Here is a 19,073-nt window from a genome sequence, read left to right as displayed (position 1 = left end):
ATTCGAATAATTCAATAGCTAGTAAGAAAACATTCTTCGAAAACTATTCGAATAAAAATTATCAAATAGATGCGTCATCTGCCTTGAAATATTGTATTCTAGTAATTCGGCAGCAAAAACCATTCATTTATAAAATTCATTCATTTATCAAATTAATTTATTCGTCAGGATCGATTTTAATAAAATATAAACTGGATTTTAGTAGTCGTCCGGCGACGTAGGTTTCTTTCCTAGAAACCCGACAGCGGTCGATGGCAATGCTATGAAAGAAGCCGGCATCTTTGATTTTTTGCGGAGTCAAATAAAGATAAGGACACATTATTTTTTTTATTGAGGTGCTAGCAAGTGCTAGTATTTACACAGAAAAAATATCAGAAAATATGAAGGGCGCCGTTGCCATATATTTGTATTAGTTGGTATTAGCAAAGAATATTATTCTTTAGCATTAGTTAGTTAGGGATGTTGTTGTTACACTGCAATAATACTTTTTATTTTGGATGTAGGCAAATGATTTTTAATGTTTTTAAGCAAAGACTGGTTTAATAAATAATAATAACAGTAATAATTTGTTATACCTACTAACAACAAAATTTACAATCATTTAATAATATAAACATTTGTTTTAAGTAGTAGCAAAATATAAACAACAAATAGAAGTCAAAAGTATTTATATTAGATCCCATTTAAAAATAATATAGTCTCTAAATGGCAACGTTGGTTTATTAAATAATAATAATTACAGAACTAATTTGTTATATTAACAACAAATTTTAAAATCATGAAATATAAACATTTATTAATTTTCTAAGCATGCAGTGTAATGGAAGGAAAATATAAATAAAAAATTAGAAATCAAAATTATTTATATTACTTTTTATTACTTTATATTATTATTTAAAAATAATATTTACTTTTGCTGGCATTTACTTTAAAACATAAATGAAATATTTCTTCGCAAAAAACTACATGTAAGAGAATTAGCATAAACAAAATACAAACATTGTTAACTTTTTTTTAAATTGGCACGTGTAAAACTTTCAATTTAATTTTCTCATCCCAAAATTTGAGTACGACCACACACACACACAATTTACTTAACCACATTACTTAAATATGATTAGTAAGTTCAACTAATTCATATTATTAAAACATCTAAAATACAAATATGTATTTTTAAAATTAATTGTAAGTTCATCTCATCTCTGTTAAAAATTGCTACTTTAAAAAAATGCAATCTAACCTAACCATAATATACCATATAAAATTAAATAATTGAAAGATCGGGCTACGGAAAATCACACAAATTTTCGGAAAAATTTTGAGCACTTCGCACACAATCCTCAATTAAAAAAAACTACTATTTTAGTATTTTAAATATTGTAATAAACGCAACAATAGCAAGTATTTACAAGGCGAAGTTATAAAAATTTGGAAGAACTAATAATGCACTGACGCACACAAAAATCAAACGAATACTAATTTCATTTATCAAAAGCATTCGATAGTCGTGGCGCAAGTATAACGATTTAGTCGCACGGCGAGGTTCACATATGCTTTAGTATACAAATGAACGAATGATTTTATTCGAATAAAACCATTCGATAGTTGAAATCATTCATTCAGTAACCATTCGATAGTCTAATTCATTCGATAGTTCCCATCGCTACTATAAATGTTCTTCAGCTTTTTCTCTAACGGAACATATCTGGGATATGATGGGAAGAAAGCTAGACAATTCACCGCACCCCCACGGAGGTTCTACGCAACGAAGTTCAAGTGGTATGGGATGCAATACCCCAAGAAGAGATTAACAATTTTTACCAAGCGATGCCACGACGACTTTTCGGGTGTATAACAAAACAGAGAAACATTAACATGCTATTAACATTAAGGTAAAATATCTCCGTTTTTGCGAGATATTTCGGGTTTAAATTCTAATCACTAATTACTTAGTCGTGGGCCAACATGTTGCCAAACTATAGTGAAAATTAAAGCACTCTCCATAGGTGTCGCATTTTCAATGTCCCTTAGTATAGCGGGTGGTGCATCGGCAAATTTTGAACTGTCAAAATATTGACTCTCCTATAGTCTGTCCAACGAGAAGATCCTTGACAGTGATAGATGTGTCTGTCATTTTAATTTCAAAGTAGTTTATTTTATTTTACATAGAAATAAGTTGGTACAACTGGAACGCATAGCAGGATATATTTAAAATTTGATTGACAAGTGATTACTTCAAAATATTGTGAAAAAAACTGTATAAAACTGAAAAAATGTAATCGAGTTATTTTATTTAATAAAAACGGTATGTGTTAATACAAAACAAACAAGAACAAGACACTACATACCAAAAAATATGAAAAAGAACTATTATTTACTTTCAAGCTTTATGAAACTACCCGAATTTATGATTATATTTATCAATATAACTTATGTACAAATACAAATTTGTAATATTCCACAGGAATAAATAAAACAACATAGGTAAATGAAGCAAACTATTTTATTAATAATATCATCTACCAAATTTTATACCTTAAAGGTTGATTAATTAACTTTAATCTTAATTTTTTTAAACCAGTACCTTTTGACATTATTTTTCTGCAGTACTAAAATCCATTATTTACCTATCGTGTGATGTCGATATTTTACAGCTACTCCAGTTTTTAGTATGTGTTTAGTTTGATCCTTCTACCATATACGAGATGCACTTATCTACGACGAAATGGTATACAAACTTTATCGATGGCAACTTCATTGGTGTATAAGACTTTCTGCCTGGGCAGCGAGTATTAACCATAAACTGTGCTCTGGATCTACAGTTAATTTTCACTCGATTTTTCCTCCACTTGACTTCAAAAGACACAAAACACACGTAATAATACGAATCAAAATGCATCATCTTCCAAAACGCAAAAGTTGACAGAAAATTATAACCTATAATTTGGCAAGACTGTGACAAGCGTCAAAAATGACAAAAATCTAAAGGCGAGTTCATACGCATCGGTGTCCGTTTGTCGTTCATCGTTGCGTCAAACCAATAAAAATGAAATACGATCTGTCATTTTTTAAATAAACCAATAAAACTGGTTAAAAACAACAAGATACGACGTATGACGGATGTATATTTAAACCCATCCATAGATAACTTAAAAATTAGGTACAAATTTGCGATATCTGTCATAGGGCCGATCGGTAACTATGACAACAACAATTAACACATATTTACTATATGCAAATACGTACCGATAGCTATCGGTAACTCACCGATTCCGACGATTGTACAGAATAGCGCCCCTGGGTACAAGTGTCGACTGCACCGCGGATTATTGTTCAAAAACAAAGATTGCATTGAGAAGGCCCGTGCATCCTTTGTGAGGATTAAGAAGCTCCTCTGTAGCCGCGATATGAGCCTAGATCTGAGAACTCGTAATACATAATATTCCCAGTCCTTTTGTATGGTATGGAAGCTTGGACCCCCAACGAGCTTTACGAGCGGAAACTGGAGGCCTTCGAGATGTGGGCAAACCGTAGGATATTAAGAATACCATGGACAGAACATGTAACCAACGTGGAGGTTCTGAGAAGAATGAGGAAGGGCGTAGAGGTCCTCAAAGAAATGAAAAAAAGAAAATTGCAATATCTCAGCCATATCATGATAGGTCCAAGGTATGAGATTTTGCAACTCGTAATCCAGGGAAAAATTGTAGGAAAAAGATCTTTTGAGGAGAAGAATATTCTGGCTCAGAAACCTGCGAAAATGGTTTAATATCACGTCATCTGATCTATTTAGGGCCGCAGCTTTGAAGGTCTCGTCAAAAACTTCACAAGGCCTAACCTAACCGAGCAATATCAATCCCCACAATGTTATATGAAAGAGAAACCTGGGTGCCGTACCGCCGACACATGAACGCATTAAACAAGTTGCAACAGAGACATCTTAGACAACTCTTTAGAATGAAATGGTTCCACCATGTCTCAAACGTATTGTTAACCATGTCTCAAACGTATTTGTATCTCAAACGTATATGTTAATTGTTATATGGTCCTTGAAAAAGCTAACTGCGAAAGCGTTGAAGTCATGATTACAAAATCCCGCTTAAGATGGGCTGGTCACGTATGCAAGAAAACCGCCTACCAAAATCTCTGCTTGACGGTGAGCTTCTTCTTCTTCTTCTTCTTCTTCTTCTTCTGTTAGAAGGCGTATCGCCTGTTTAGTTCCGGTTTCCTCCTCGTCTAAGCAACTCTTGCGAGGTTGACTGCCAACTGTCTTGCCAACGTTTAGGTGGTCGTCCAGTAGGTCTTCTGCCATGGGGTACGTTGTTGCGAATTATTATGGCCATTCTGTCGGGGCCCATTCTATTGACATGCTGGTTCCATTCTCTTCTTCTCTGCCTTATCCATCTGACAACGTCGTTTGTTTGGCACTTTTCTCTTATGTCTACATTTCTCTGTCTGTCCCTCAATGTGTATCCAGTTATCATTCTTAAGGTCTTCATTTCAGTAGTTCGTAGGATTCTCTTTGTTACTGATGTTTCAGCTCTGGTTTCCGCACCATATGTCATCACTGGTCGTATGCAGGTTTTGTAAATTCTTGACTTACATTCTGTACTGAAATGTTTATTTTTCCATATGGGATATTTAAGATGTCCTGATATTGCGGCAGCTTTATTGGCTTGTTTCCTTACTTCTTCTTCCAGGAATCCTGAGCTTGTAATTTTGCGGCCGAGGTATTCGAATAACATTATCTGATCAATAGTTTTGTTTTTTATTACCAATTTGCGCCCTAGAGGCTCCTTTGTAATGGTCATACATTTGGTCTTATTTGTGGAAATTTGCATGTTAAGTTTTTCTGCCTGTCTGTTAAAAGCTTGTAGCATTCTTTGGAGGTCGTCCTCTGACTCTGCAATAAGTACTGCGTCATCGGCATAGCATAATATGTTTACTTCATGCATTCCCATTCGATATCCTAATCCAGTATTCTTGACGGTTTTTATTACTTGATCCATGACTGTGTTGAATAACAGAGGGCTGAGACTGTCGCCTTGGCGAATACCAGTTGTAGTTCGAAGATGCTGCGTTAAGGTAAAGTTTGTTCTTATTTGGGTTGTTGTGTTTGTGTTTAAGTCCTTGATAAGTTCTGTGAGTTCTTTCGAGACATTACTGCTTTCCAAGATGGTGATGATATTTTTGGTTTGTTTTTTTTTTAGTTGGACTCTATCAAAGGCCTTTGTTAAATCTATAAAAAATAGATAGGCTGGAGAGTTATATTCTAAGGATTTTTCAACTAGTTGCCTGAGTATGAATAGTGCATCGGTAGTTGATCGGTTTCTTCGGAATCCTTGTTGTTCCTCGCTTATTGGCACTATTGAGGAGATTTTGTCCGCAATGATCTTAGTCAGAAGTTTTAGCGAGGTGCTCAGTAATGTTATTCCTCTATAGTCTGCTGGGTCTGTTTTATCTCTCTTTTTAAAAATGGGTATTGTTATACTTTGTTTCCATTCTTCTGGTATTTTCTTATGTTGTAATATAATGTTAAACAGACATTTTCATGCGATTTCCTAGGTTTCCAACGACGATGCACCACGCAGTATATATATTTAAAACTGGTACTTTTATTATTGTGGTTTATTTCATACAAAACTGGTAAGCGGATATTTTCAACGCCGTCTAAATACATTCACCTATTTGCATTTGTTTAAATATGCGTGACGTCAGTATCAAATATTCGCACTGTGTTTAAAATTATTCTGTTTGGGTTCGTATTAGAGAGTGGCAGTTTATTATTGTGCGAAGAGAGTGACTCAAATAGTTAGGATATTATAATGTATTAAGAATATGTTTGTCTATATTGAATTAATTTTAATGATATCAACGTCATTCATCCCAGAAAAAAAATATTTTCTTGATAGTCGTCATTTATTTAGTGTCATCGTTTGTCATGCAGTCTACTAAAACATTATATCAAACTATGCTAATTTCCAAACTATACTTAATTCATTAATTCCAAGACACTTTCGTTGAGTTTTCCTGCTGCTACATAAGACTGCAAAGAATTTTGAAATTTTTTAGTCATTTGTCATAATAGGTAATAACTTTTCTCTTTATTACATTGTGCTAAATTGCTTGCTTTTTTTTGATTAATTACTAGTCCTACAAAAAAAAATTGAATTTACTAAAAAAAGTGATAAAATACCGAGGATACCATTTAAAAATCAAAAGTTGCAGTGATTTCCGGTGAAACAGGAAGTGATTGAAACGAATTGAATACGCCAATCAATCCTAATTTGTGTCATATGCTAACATACCAAATGTCGTTATTTTTTTATTAGAAAAAATTAAAGTTATAGGGGTGAACCAATCTTGAGAAACACCAGGTATGTTATTGATCTTGGCCCTAGATTTTTTAGAATTTTTTAGAATTTAGAATGAGTGGGAGGGGGGTTAATCACTTCGACCTTACAGATCCATTGTGTCCCCCTTTCTTGAATCATAACTCATCATACAGTCCCAGGGCTTTGACAAAAGCCAGTATCTGGGACGGTTTTATAGAGGGTAGTTCTCCATCTCCAATATCAGTCGTACCAAAATTCATGGCACGAATGGTTGTCGTCTCGGCGCACTCAGTGATGAGGTGTACTGGTGTTTCACCATCTTCCCACAGAATCTGCATTCGCCGTTTCTTCTTAGTTTCAATCTACTGAGGTGTTCATTGAGGGAGACAGTGTCCTGTTAAAAACCCCGTGACAATCCGAAGATTGTTCTTACTCAGACCTAGGAAGATCTGTGATTTTTATTGATCATAAGCCCTCAGAAACTTCTTCGAGTGTCCTAGACCATTGCAAGATTTCCATTCCAGGTTGCGGATGGAATCTTCCAAGTTCTTGAGTTCCTCCTTGAGTTGGTTACCACTTGGAAAGCAGAACGGTTCTGGTCCAGTTAGTGGAGTGTTCGCTCCTTTTCTACCTAGATTATTTGCTTTTTCATTGCCTTTTATCCCTTGGTGAGCAGGCACCCAGTGTAGGAGGACTTTGTTTTCTTTGCCTAATTTATTCAGCTTCTCTATGTATTCTTTGACCAATTTCGAATTGATTGAGACTGAGTTGATCGCCTTTAACGCTGCTTGACTATCAGATAAGATGGCTATTTCTTGTTTCCGATAGTTCCTATCTAAGATAAGTTGTACGCATCTCTCGATAGCGTAGATTTCTGCCTGTAGGATACTAGGGTAAGTGCCCATTGGTTCGGAGTAATTAGCTCTCGGCCCAAACACTCCGATCCCTGTTCCCGTATTGGTTTTGGAAGCATCAGTATACCAAGTTATGGTATGGTCTTTTAACTGCTGGGCAAGCGTTTCGCTCTTCCAATCCTTCTTATTGTTCAATACTACATTGACATGTTTGTCAAAGTTGTACGTTCTTGGCATATCGTCCACTGGGAGTTGCAGAAATGGTATTTCCTTCTTGAGGGTGTTCCAAGCCCCTGATCTGACAATTCTCCCAGTACTAATTCCGTTAGTGACCATTCTAATCATTGTCGCATTGGCATATCTACCAATGACAATGTGCAGTGGTGTTAGATCTAGAATGACCTCCATTGCTTCTGTTGGACAGGTTCTCATGGCTCCTGTGATGCAAACACATGCTAGTCTCTGGACTTTGCATAGGTTTAGCCTTGCCGTCCGTTGCTCTAGTTTTGTGTACCAGGCAACTGCTCCATAAGTAATCATGGGTCTTACTATCATGGTATACATCCAGAGCAAAATGCCCTAGATAATAAAACCTTCTCTATAATCCCAGTTTACTACAAAATGCTTCAGTGGACCACAAAATCACATTCGCAACAAAATCGCAAATCGCAACTCCTAAAAATTCAAACTCGCAGATATAAGGTTATCACGATCCTATTACACTAATTTTATAAAATGACAGTATATTGATACTTTTGAATTGCGTATATGAATATCACTGAACAACATTTTAACATAATGGAGATTTTTTAATATTTAAATTTAACAAACTTTTGACCTAAAAAGATAGTAAATAAATACTTTCGAAACTTTAACACGTTTAACGATAATTTTACATGTTAACATTTGTATAATCAAATTGTCTACTTGTTGGTAAAATAAAACTATACTAAAGTCCAAAATTGTTTAGACTAAAATTTTAAATTTTCTGCGAAAAAAAATAATTAATCATAATTATCAGCAAAAATGAAATTGTAATTGTTTATTATTTTAGAATGATAATTTTTATGTGAGTTTGGTTTGGATTGGTAAAAAAAAATAATCTGCCTTTTATAAACTATTGGATAACAATATACCGGGTGGAGCGTCGTCGCGTAGGAAAAATAGAAACAAAATGAATATTTGAACATTTCTAAATTTCCTATGTTTCCTATGATGATACACCACCTGATATAAAGCATTATAAGCAGCAAATCTTGCTTATGTTTTTGTGTTGATTTTAAAAATTAGTTAGCTTGTCCTCTGTTTTGCTTTATTATTTATACTAAACTTAATGAAAGAGGACAAAGTTTACATCAGCTCCTACACAATTAAATATCTTCAAGATACTGTTTCTAATTAGACATGCTTGTTTATTATAAATTAACATATGTAAATAAAACAATGATATTTTGAATTTTGTGCAGTTCAAAGTTTTGTTTTACTGAAAAATTTACCAAAGGAAAATTTTCTTTGGAGAATTGTTCCTGATGTATGCAATATTTCTTCAAAGTTCATAATGCAATTAATCATAAACGTGTACATAGATATTTTTAAATATACTATATGGTAAACAGCATCATATTTATACAGGGTGTCTCAAAAACATGTGCCACCTCTCGTGGGTAGAATGTAGAATGTTTAGGACGGGAGTTAATCACCGCGACCTTACAGATCTATTGTGTGTTCCCCTTTCTTGAGTTATAACGAGTTATAACTCATCATACAGTCTCAGGGCTTTAACAAAAGCCAGTATCTGAGACGGCTCCACAGAGGCCAGCTCTCCATCCTCGACATCAGCCGTGTCAAAGTTCATGGCACGAATGGTCGTCGTCTGGGCGAGTGATAAACTGTCTCAGTGATAAGGTGTTCTGGTGTTTCCCCATTTTCCCCACAGAATTTCCATTCGCCGTTATTTCTCAGCTTCAGCCTACTGAGGTGTTCGTTGAGGAGACAGTGTCCCGTTAGGAACCCCGTGACAATCCGAAGATTGTTCTTACTTAAATCAACGAAAACCTTTGATTTTTCTCGGTCGTAAGTTCTGAGGAACTTTTTCGAGTGTCTTAGACCGTTGGAGGACACCCATTCCAAGTTATGGATGGAGACTTCCAGATTCTTCAGTTCTGCTTTTAGTTGGTTACCGTTTGAAAAACAGAACGGTTCTGATCCAGTTAGTGGTCGCTCCTTTTCTAGCTAGATCATTTGCTTCTGTGAGCAGGCACCCAGTGAGGAGGACTTTATTTTCTTTGCCTAATTTGTTGAGCTTCTCTTGGTCAACTTCGAATTGATGGTTACTGAGTTGATCGCGTTTAGTGCTGCTTGACTATCGGATAGGATGGCAATTTCCTGTTTTTGATAGTTCCTATCTAAGATAAATTGAAAGATACTGCGGTAGGTGCCCATCGGTTCGGAGTATTTAGTTTTCGGCCCAAATACTGCTATCCCTGTCCCTGCTTTGGTTTTGGAAGCATCAGTATACCACGTTATGGTATGGTCTTTTACATGCTGAGTAAGAATTTCTTCCTTCCTATCCTTTTTATTACTCGATCAATACTACAGTGAGGTGTTTCTCAAAGTTGTAAGTTCTTGGTATGTCATCCACTGGAAGTTGGAGAAGTGGAATTTTCTTTTTGAGGGTGTTCCAAACCCCTGACCTGAAAATTCTCCCAATACTGTTTCCGTCAATGACCATTCCAATCATTGTCGCATTGGCATAACTACCGACGATAATGTGCTGCAGTGTTAGGTCTAGAATGGCCTCCATTGCTGCTGCTGGACATGTTCTCCATGACACATGACATTCCTCACGTAAAAATAAGATTAATTTTTTATATCAACATAGGTCCGATTCTAGTTTTTTCGTAGTTATAGACGGTTAAACTCGAAAAATTTTTTTTCGATTTATTATAATCTTTTTCTAAGTGCTATTATTTTATTTCTTTATTTTTTAATGGCTTACTGCCAGTTTAACGTGCTCCGTCCTTGTAAAGGATGTAATTTATTTTTATTATTTTTATACTGAGTAAATCTAATTTTTAGATGGTGTAGTTTAAAATTCAAGAAAAACTATTTTTTGAGAAATATATTTGTATGTCTGGAAACGGGGGGAGGGGGGGGGGGTGCTATCCCTTTTTAATCTTTCTATAATTAGTGCTAATTTTTGACAAGTTGTATTACAATGTTTAGAGATCGATCTCGCCAAAATTATCATCGATTGTCACTCCCCAGCCGTCACTGAGGCCGGTTTTTTTCGATCATACGGTACTTTGAACTCTAAATTAAAAGTTAGTTTTTGGTTTACAACAGTAGGTACATTATTGTGCGTTACAACAAAATTATACGCCTCAAGACCAAACAACATAACTATACACTAAACAAACTATGTTAGCATCAAGCATCATCTACAGATGATTAAAATATAATTATTAATTAAAACAATTTCAATAATATAAAGAAAGATACTCACTTTAAATGTCCCTTACAGAAACTAAATCCTATGTTAAGTGATACCAGTAAAATGACTCTCAGCAAAATGTCACTAAACGCACTTTCAGAAAATCAATTCTTCTCGCCGAAGTCGTCATCCAGGTCACCATCACCCGCGTCCACGGATGTCTCTCCAGGTACTTCACCCAGATCATCGCCGAGAGTTCCTCGACGCAGGTCGCTGCGCAGAAGCAGAAGTCCGGGGACGCCAACCAGTCCGATATTGGGCGGTAGAAGGAGCTCGTATAGCGGCTATGAGCAGTACCAGAAAAGTTTGCTGGAAGTACCTTTTTACACGGAGTACGGCGATCCCAGTTCAGACGATCTCAGTTCCGAATGGGAGTCGGAGAGGGACGAACCTCAGAAGGACGAGAGAGTAAAGGTGTGAATATTTTTTAAACTAAGCCTGGTTGGCATGGTACGAGTTTACTTGGATCAAGTACACTTGGATGCTGTCATATAACTATGGCTGGTTGGTTAGTTGAAATGGCGGATACGACAGCTTGTCCAACTCGATTTGCGGAACTACTGTTTTGATACTACTCTGAGACACTGTTCGTAGGGATTTTAATCTTACCGTTCTCTAGACGTATTAAGTTTTAAAAATCAAATATTGTACTGAAATATTTCTATTTACTAAATTTTCTGTTGCAGTAATAAAAATTATACTACCTTATACAGGGTGTGTAAATTATTTTAAATAATTACTAGCTTTAAACGGCGATAACTTGTTTAATTTAAATGGAACACCTTGTATATTTTATGAGAATCAGATGCACAATTTAATTGTCTATCAAATTGTATTATACCATTGCTTACCTATTTCTTCAAATTTTCGTAGAATTCAATTCTCATTTATCAATATACCCATGGAATATTGACATTTTAGATTATTTTTAAAGATCTAACCAACTTTTAAAGAGTGCCAGATTCTAATATTCTCGATATATTTCGTTTATTTCATTAAAAAAATTAAAAAAAAACTCTTTAAGTATTTGTTAAAGAGGACCAATTAATATGATTCCAGTATTCAAACCACATTAATTGACTGTTTGCGTTGATTAATAATAATTGCTCCAAACACTAAAAAAATGAATTTTGTATGTGTATTATACAGTGTCGTAAATTGTAGTACCTTAAAAATTTCATTTCATTTTTTGACGAATGCTTTTCATTTTTTTTGACCAATTTTCTTTTTTTTTTTGGTGACGAACAACTCGGATAACAACAGAGACTATTTTCATAACTTATTATTATGTTTATTTCTGATTCAAATCCATATTTATTTAGAATAATTTATTAACTAATACAATTAGTATGTCATTAATTAATATTTGGGCGGAAATAATGGTGGTATATTATTTAATTAATGGTATACTCTTTATAAAGATTTAAATCATTTTCTTTTTGTATATAAATGGGCTAGTAATATAACCGTTTTTAGCACCTGTACATTTTGTACATTTGTTGCTTTAAAAATAATCTAAAATGTCAATCCATGGGTATATTGATAAATGAGGTCTAAATCTTTCTAAATTATAAGAAAATCCATTTTCTACGGAAACATGAAGGGGTAGGTAAAAAATGGTATAACACAATATGATAGACAATTAAATTGTGCATCTGACGCTCCTGACGTATTATTTTCATTATTGCAACACAATAACTGATCAATAAATAAACTTCAGTAAATATTTAGTCAATATTAATATCAAAAACTTAGATACTCTTGAAGAAATGAAGCCTTAAAATTTTTACTGCAATTTCACAAAATTGAAAATATTTCAAAAACGATAAGGTTTAAGTGTGATAATCCTTAATCAAATTTACCCTTATTTTACTAAAACTAAAAATGTAATAATATACAGGGTGTTACATTTAAAAAAATACAACTTTGATATGTTTTATTTATTATATAAAGAAGTTTCAATTTTTAGTCATGGATTTGTGTGTCTGTAAACGTCTTATCCTATTTTAATCTTTCTATAATAAGAGTTACTTTAAACAAGTTTTATGTCAATTTTTAGTAAATGACGTTTAGAGAATGACCTCGCCAAAATTATCATAGATTGTCATTCCCTAACCGTCTTTGACGCGGCTTTTTTCGATCATACGGTATAATAAATAATACGAAAACCATTTATTTCCAATTTGTAGTTCAATGTAAGTTATTCTAATTGTTTCAAATAATAGTATTATTAATACATTTGCAGTACAATAGCACACAAATATGCGATAAATATTAAAATAGCAATTAGTATGTACTACTTCGCAAGCGTTCAGCCAAATCATATGTAAACGTGCTAACTGTTTTAAATCCTTTTAAGACGTCACTACGTATGTACATATTACGTAATACATTTTTTCTAATAAGTCGAAGTTAAACATAACAGATGCACTTGTGCACACCAAGAACTTACTTTTCTTAGAAATGTTACCAGTTTTCTTATAACATTTATTTTGCAGGGGTTTTTATTAGGTTATATAAGCAGAAAATTTCCTAAATTAAATTTATAAAAAACGAAAAATTTTGAAAAAATGAATTTATATGATATACCGGGTGCGTCTCAAAAGTGGCTCACCCCTATAACTTTTTATTTCTTCAGATAAAAAAACGAGATTTGGTATTTGGTATATGACATAAATTAGGATTGACTGACGTACCGGAAATGGCTACAACTTTTGTTTTTTAAATGGCACCCTCGGTATGTTTTTACTTTATTCGATAGAAAATGACATTCTGAATAGAATGACATATCATATGTCAATTTTTGACATTCTCGCTTAATAAAAAATCGTATTTTAAAATTCTAGAAAAATCTAGAGTGCAATGGCAATGTTAAAAACACTAATTCTTAATCAAGGAGCCTTGGAAAAATAGATTTGATCGTCTAATGTTTTTAGATGTTCAAATCGTATTTTTAGTCATATCTCAGTTTTTTTCAAATGGAACGAGGGTGGCTCATTAGCATATTTGGAAAAAAGTTTTTTACGAATAATTTGATACCACACACTTGGTATTTCGAGTCAAATTTTCGTTACAAACCGCAAGTTATAATTTCAAATACATGTAAAAAATTGACATATGATATGTCATTCTATTCAGAGTGTTATTTTCTTATTTTATATTCTAATATACATGAGCGATCCATGAGCAAGATGCTTTACTTGAATTTTAGTTATGCCAAAAAAGAAGACTAGCTTACTAGACCAAACTAGATTAGCAATGCCTTAAACATACATCCAAATAAATTACATTGCATGTTCCTGACCGTATTATAACGAATGATCGAAAAAAAAAACCGTACCGAAATCGTTTTATACAGATTTTTTGATTTTCATATTTGATACATCATGAATCTATTTTTCTGTACCGATTGAAACCGGTCTTCCTGTACCGGTACCGAAACCGGTATACCGGTCTTGAAAAAGACGATACCGATACCGGAATATTTCAAAAGTACCGGTCCTGGTCAGGGGCGTAGATAGGTGTATGCTATGGGGGTGGTACTATGACTAAGTCGCAAAAAAAATCACCGTCGGAATTTTTTTGTCGAATTAAAACGACGGCGATTTTTTTGTCTTCAAAAAGATATAAAAACATAACACAAAAATTAAAATATAGATTTGTAAGTAACATAAACAAAAATGAAACAACGACGTTTATTAGTTAATTTTCTATAAACTATAAATCAAAAATTCTAAACTATCAAAAAAAACTATAAAAACTATAAACTATAAATAAAACTACAAAACAAAATCAAGTTTTCTAGTACGCTGTTTGGAAAACCTATCAATAACAGCATCAACATTTTTTTCAATATCTTTATGAATATTGATTAGATATATTTATTATTATTGACTTATTATATATTGATATTGATTAGAGTTAACCCCACTGATCTGTCCTGGCCAATAAGAACACTTTGTGTGCTTTTAATTAGGTCGAACATATTATAAACGATAAATCAACATAATTAAAAGCATACAAAGTGTTCTTATATGTCGGATATTAATTTAAAAAAATCCTTTCATAGTCAATGACTATTTCAATTCTCGTATCTCGTCAAGCGTCAGGGGGGGGGTACTGTCCCCCAGTACCCCCCCTTATCTACGCCCTTGGTCCTGGTACCGGAAGACCGAACATGCCTATGCTGTCTGTGCTCCGGATTTTCTAACTAAATCCCAAACCTAATCAATGGTCTATCAGATTTCAACCTAACATTGTTTTTTTCCCTAAAATAGAAAATCATAATTTTTTAGAAATAATCGAAAATTATTGCGAATGTGTTAGTTTAATATAGCATAGCAGTCTGCATTCAGATTTATTGTTAACTTGACAAAATATCAACTGAAAAATATAGCTAATTTGTTTAAATAACATACATTTTGCCTCTACACACAAACTTATTGTTCCAACAAAGACGATATTTTTTGTTTAAAAAATTGCGAAGGACAATTCACGCTTCTTATTATAATACTCATAAACATGTATACGTACTGACGTATGTATATAAGTATAATAAATGATATTACTGACGTAGCGACACAGTCATGGGTTTGGACAAAACTAGCGATGGGAACTATCGAATGAATTAGACTATCGAATGGTTAATGAATGAATGATTTCAACTATCGAATGGTTTTATTCGAATAAAATCATTCATTCATTTGTATACTAAAGCATATGTGACAACCTCGCCGTGCGACTAAATGGTTATCGTTGAGCCACGACTATCGAATGCTTTTGATAAATGAAATTTAGTATTCGTTTGATTTTTGTATGCGTCAGTGCATTATTAGTTCTTCCAAATTTTTATAACTTCGCCGTATAAATACTGTGCTATTTTTGCGTTTATTAAAATAGTTAAAATAAATGAAAAAAAAATTTGTGTGGTTTTCCGTAGTCCGATCTTTCAATTATTTAATTTTATATGGTATATGGTCTATTTTTTAATGGGAAATTTTGAGAAGTAGCAATTTATAAGAGAGATGAGATGAACTTACAATTAATTTTAAAAATACATATTTGTATTTTAGATGTTTTAATAATATGAATTAGTTGAACTTAATAATCATATTGGGTAATGTGGTTAAGTAAATGCGGTTATCGAACTCAAACTATGGGGTGAGAAAATTAAAATGAAAGTTTTACACGTGCCAATTTAAAAAAAAAGTTAACGATGTTTGTATTTTGTTTATGTTAATTCTCTTACATGTAGTTTTTTGCGAAGAAATATTTCATTTGTTTTTTAAAGTAAATGCCAGTAAAAGTAAATATAATTTTTAAATAGTAATATAAAGCACCTAATATAAATAATTTTGATTTCTATTTTTTTTTTATATTTTCCTTCCATTACACTGCATGCTTAGAAAATTAATAAATGTTTATATTTCATGATTTTAAAATTTGTTGTTAATATAACAAATTAGTTCTGTAATTATTATTATTTAATAAACCAACGTTGCCACACACAAAAAAATTAGAGACTATATTATTTTTAAATAGGATCTAATATAAATAATTTTGACATCTAATTTGTTGTTTATATTTTGCTACTACTTAAAAAAAATATTTATATTAAATGATTTTAAATTTTGTTGTTAATAGGTATAACAAATTATTACTGTTATTATTATTTATTAAACCAGTCTTTGCTTAAAAACATTAAAATAATTTTCCTACATCCAAAATAACAAGTATTATTGCAGTGTAACAACAGAATATTAATAAAAAAAATGCAGAATATATAGACATACTATCCCTAACTAACTAAAGCCAAACAATAATATTCTTTGCTAATATCAACTAATACCAAAATATGGCAACAGCGCCCTTCATAATGTATTTTCTGTGTAAATACTAGCACCTCAATAAAAAAATAATGTGTCCTTATCTATATCTGACTCCACAAAAAATCAAAGATGCCGGCTTCTTTCATAGCATTGCCACCGACCGCTGTCGGGTTCCTCGAAAGAAACCTACGTCGCCGGGCGACAACTAAAATTCAGTTAATATTTTATTATAATCGATCCTGACGAATAAAATGAATTTCATAAATGAATGAATTTTATAAATGAATGGTTTTTGCTGCCGAATTACTAGAATACAATATTTCAAGGCAGATGACGGATCTATTCGATAATTTTTATTCGAATAGTTTTCAACGAATGTTTTCTTACTAACTATCGAATTATTCGAATGAATTGCAACTATCGAATGTTTCGATAGTATTCATTCGATAGTTCCCACTACTAGACAAAACAACTGATGCTATCGATTATTTTCAGAGTTCAGGCTGGAGAAAATTGAGGAATATCGTTCAATGGACGCCGTTCTTTCAAACGTACAAAAAACAAAGGTATCCATGGGTACAGTTGGCTGGGCATCAGGGAAATTTCAAGGCAGGCCCGGACCAAGGGACGATTCTGAAGAAGCTGTGCGTAAAAGAAGAAAAATGTTTTCAGGTAAGCGTTTAAAACTAGATAATTACACGTACCGAATTATTAGAAATGTTTTTAGCTTTGCGGTGGGTTCATTTCTCGCAAAAGCCTGGGTATTTCGCTACTAAACGATATCTAAAAAATAGTTATTTATGTTTAAGGGAATTATAAGTGTGTTTACATCGAGGGCAATGTTTCTGTGCCCAGAACCTACGGCTTGAGGGACAATTGCCTGGGTGTACCAAATGGAGGAAATATTAACCCTTAATAATTAGTAAATTTTAAACTTAAATATATTTTATTGCTTTATGCCTACTTTAATGAGCCTTTGTGTATTCCTGGAGGTAATATATAAAAATACAATAGATTTGATAATTCAATTTAATATTAATTTGCTTGATGTATATTATGTATATTCTAACAATGCATCCTCTGGTGCCTCTACGGCCTGAGCTATACAGGGTTGTTCACCACATACGACACGGAGTATTGTAGCTAAACGATTAGATTTTTACAAATTTCAAGATATGGGTTCGATGAAGGACTATTAGGGGTACAATTTAAAAATAATTTTACAAGATACAGAGTGTCCCAAATAAGTAAAAAATATCAAAGTTGTATTTTTTTAAATGGAACACCCTGTATATTATTACATTTTTAGTTTCTACGATTAAAATAAAGGTAAATTTGATTAAGATTTATTATACTTAAACCTTACCGTTTTTGAAATATTTTCAATTTTGTGAAATTGTAGTAAAAATTGTAAGGCTTCATTTCTCCAAGGGTATTAATGTTTTTAATACTAAATATTTACTGAAGTTTATTTATTGATCAGTTATTGTGTTGCAATAATAAAAATAATGCAATGTTGCAATAATAACCTTATGCAGAGTGTCTCAAAATTTATTTTAAATAATTATTAGATTCAAACGGCAATAACTTCTTTAATTTAAATGGAACGCCCTGTATATTTTAGGAGAATCAGATGCACAATTTAATTGTCTATCAAATTGTATTATACCGTTTTTTACCTATCCTTTCAAGTTTTCGTAGAAAATGCATTTTCTTATAATTTAGACCTCATTTATCAATATATCCATGGAATATTGACATTTTAGATTGTTTTTAAAGCAACAAATGTACAAAATGTACAGGGTAGTAATATTATCGTTTTTAGCAAAACGATAATATTACTAGCCCATTTGTATGCAAAAAGAAAACTATTTAAATCTTTATTAAAGAGTATACCATTAATTAAATATAACACCATTATTTCCGCCCATATACTAATTAAACATACTTAATTGTGTTCGTTAATAAATTATTATAAATAAATGTGGATTTGAGTCAGAAATCAATATAATAATAAGTTATCAAAATTAAAGTCTCTGTTGTTATAAATAAGCATTTATTAAAAAATGAAATATCATTTTTAAGGTGTTACTTTTTATCACACTGTCTAATACCCATACAAAAATCAGTTTTTTAGTATTTGGAGCAATTATTATTAATCAACGCAAACAGTCAGTTAATGTAGTTTGGATACTGGAATCATATTAATTGGTCATCTTTAACAAATATTTAAACAGTTTTTTTATTTTTTAATGAAATAAACGAATTATATCGACAATATTAGTATCTGTACTCTTTAAAAATTTGGTACATCTTTAAAAATAATCTAAAATGTCAATATTCCATGGGTATATTGATAAATAAGTTCTAAATTACAAGAAAATGCATTTTCTACGGAAACTTAAAGAGATAGGTAAAAAATGGTATAATATAATTTGATAGACAATTAAATTGTGCATCTGATTCTCGTAAAATATACAGGGTGTTCTATTTAAATTAAACAAGTTATTGCCGTTTGAAGCTAATAATTATTTAAAATAAATTTTTAGACACTCTGTATAAG

At 32.4% G+C, this 19,073-nt stretch overlaps 1 protein-coding gene across 4 annotated transcripts in view; it reads left to right on the top strand.

The window, feature by feature from the left end:
• Positions 1 to 19,073, top strand: part of LOC115886070 (inositol-trisphosphate 3-kinase B) — a 167,927-nt gene that overhangs the window by 136,431 nt on the left and 12,423 nt on the right. For all 4 annotated transcript variants that reach the window (XM_030905099.1, XM_030905100.1, XM_030905103.1 and 1 more), the window contains one exon: positions 17,006 to 17,182. In XM_030905099.1, coding sequence (XP_030760959.1) covers positions 17,006 to 17,182 — 177 coding nt within the window. The remainder of the gene's footprint in view (positions 1 to 17,005; positions 17,183 to 19,073) is intronic.

This window comes from Sitophilus oryzae, unplaced genomic scaffold (assembly GCF_002938485.1).
Source record: "Sitophilus oryzae breed Bouriz unplaced genomic scaffold, Soryzae_2.0 scaffold_467_pilon_pilon, whole genome shotgun sequence".
In the NCBI taxonomy this organism is placed as follows: Eukaryota; Metazoa; Arthropoda; class Insecta; order Coleoptera; family Curculionidae; genus Sitophilus; species Sitophilus oryzae.
Note: the sequence above shows the minus strand (reverse complement) of the source record. Positions and strands in the feature narration are given on the sequence as shown.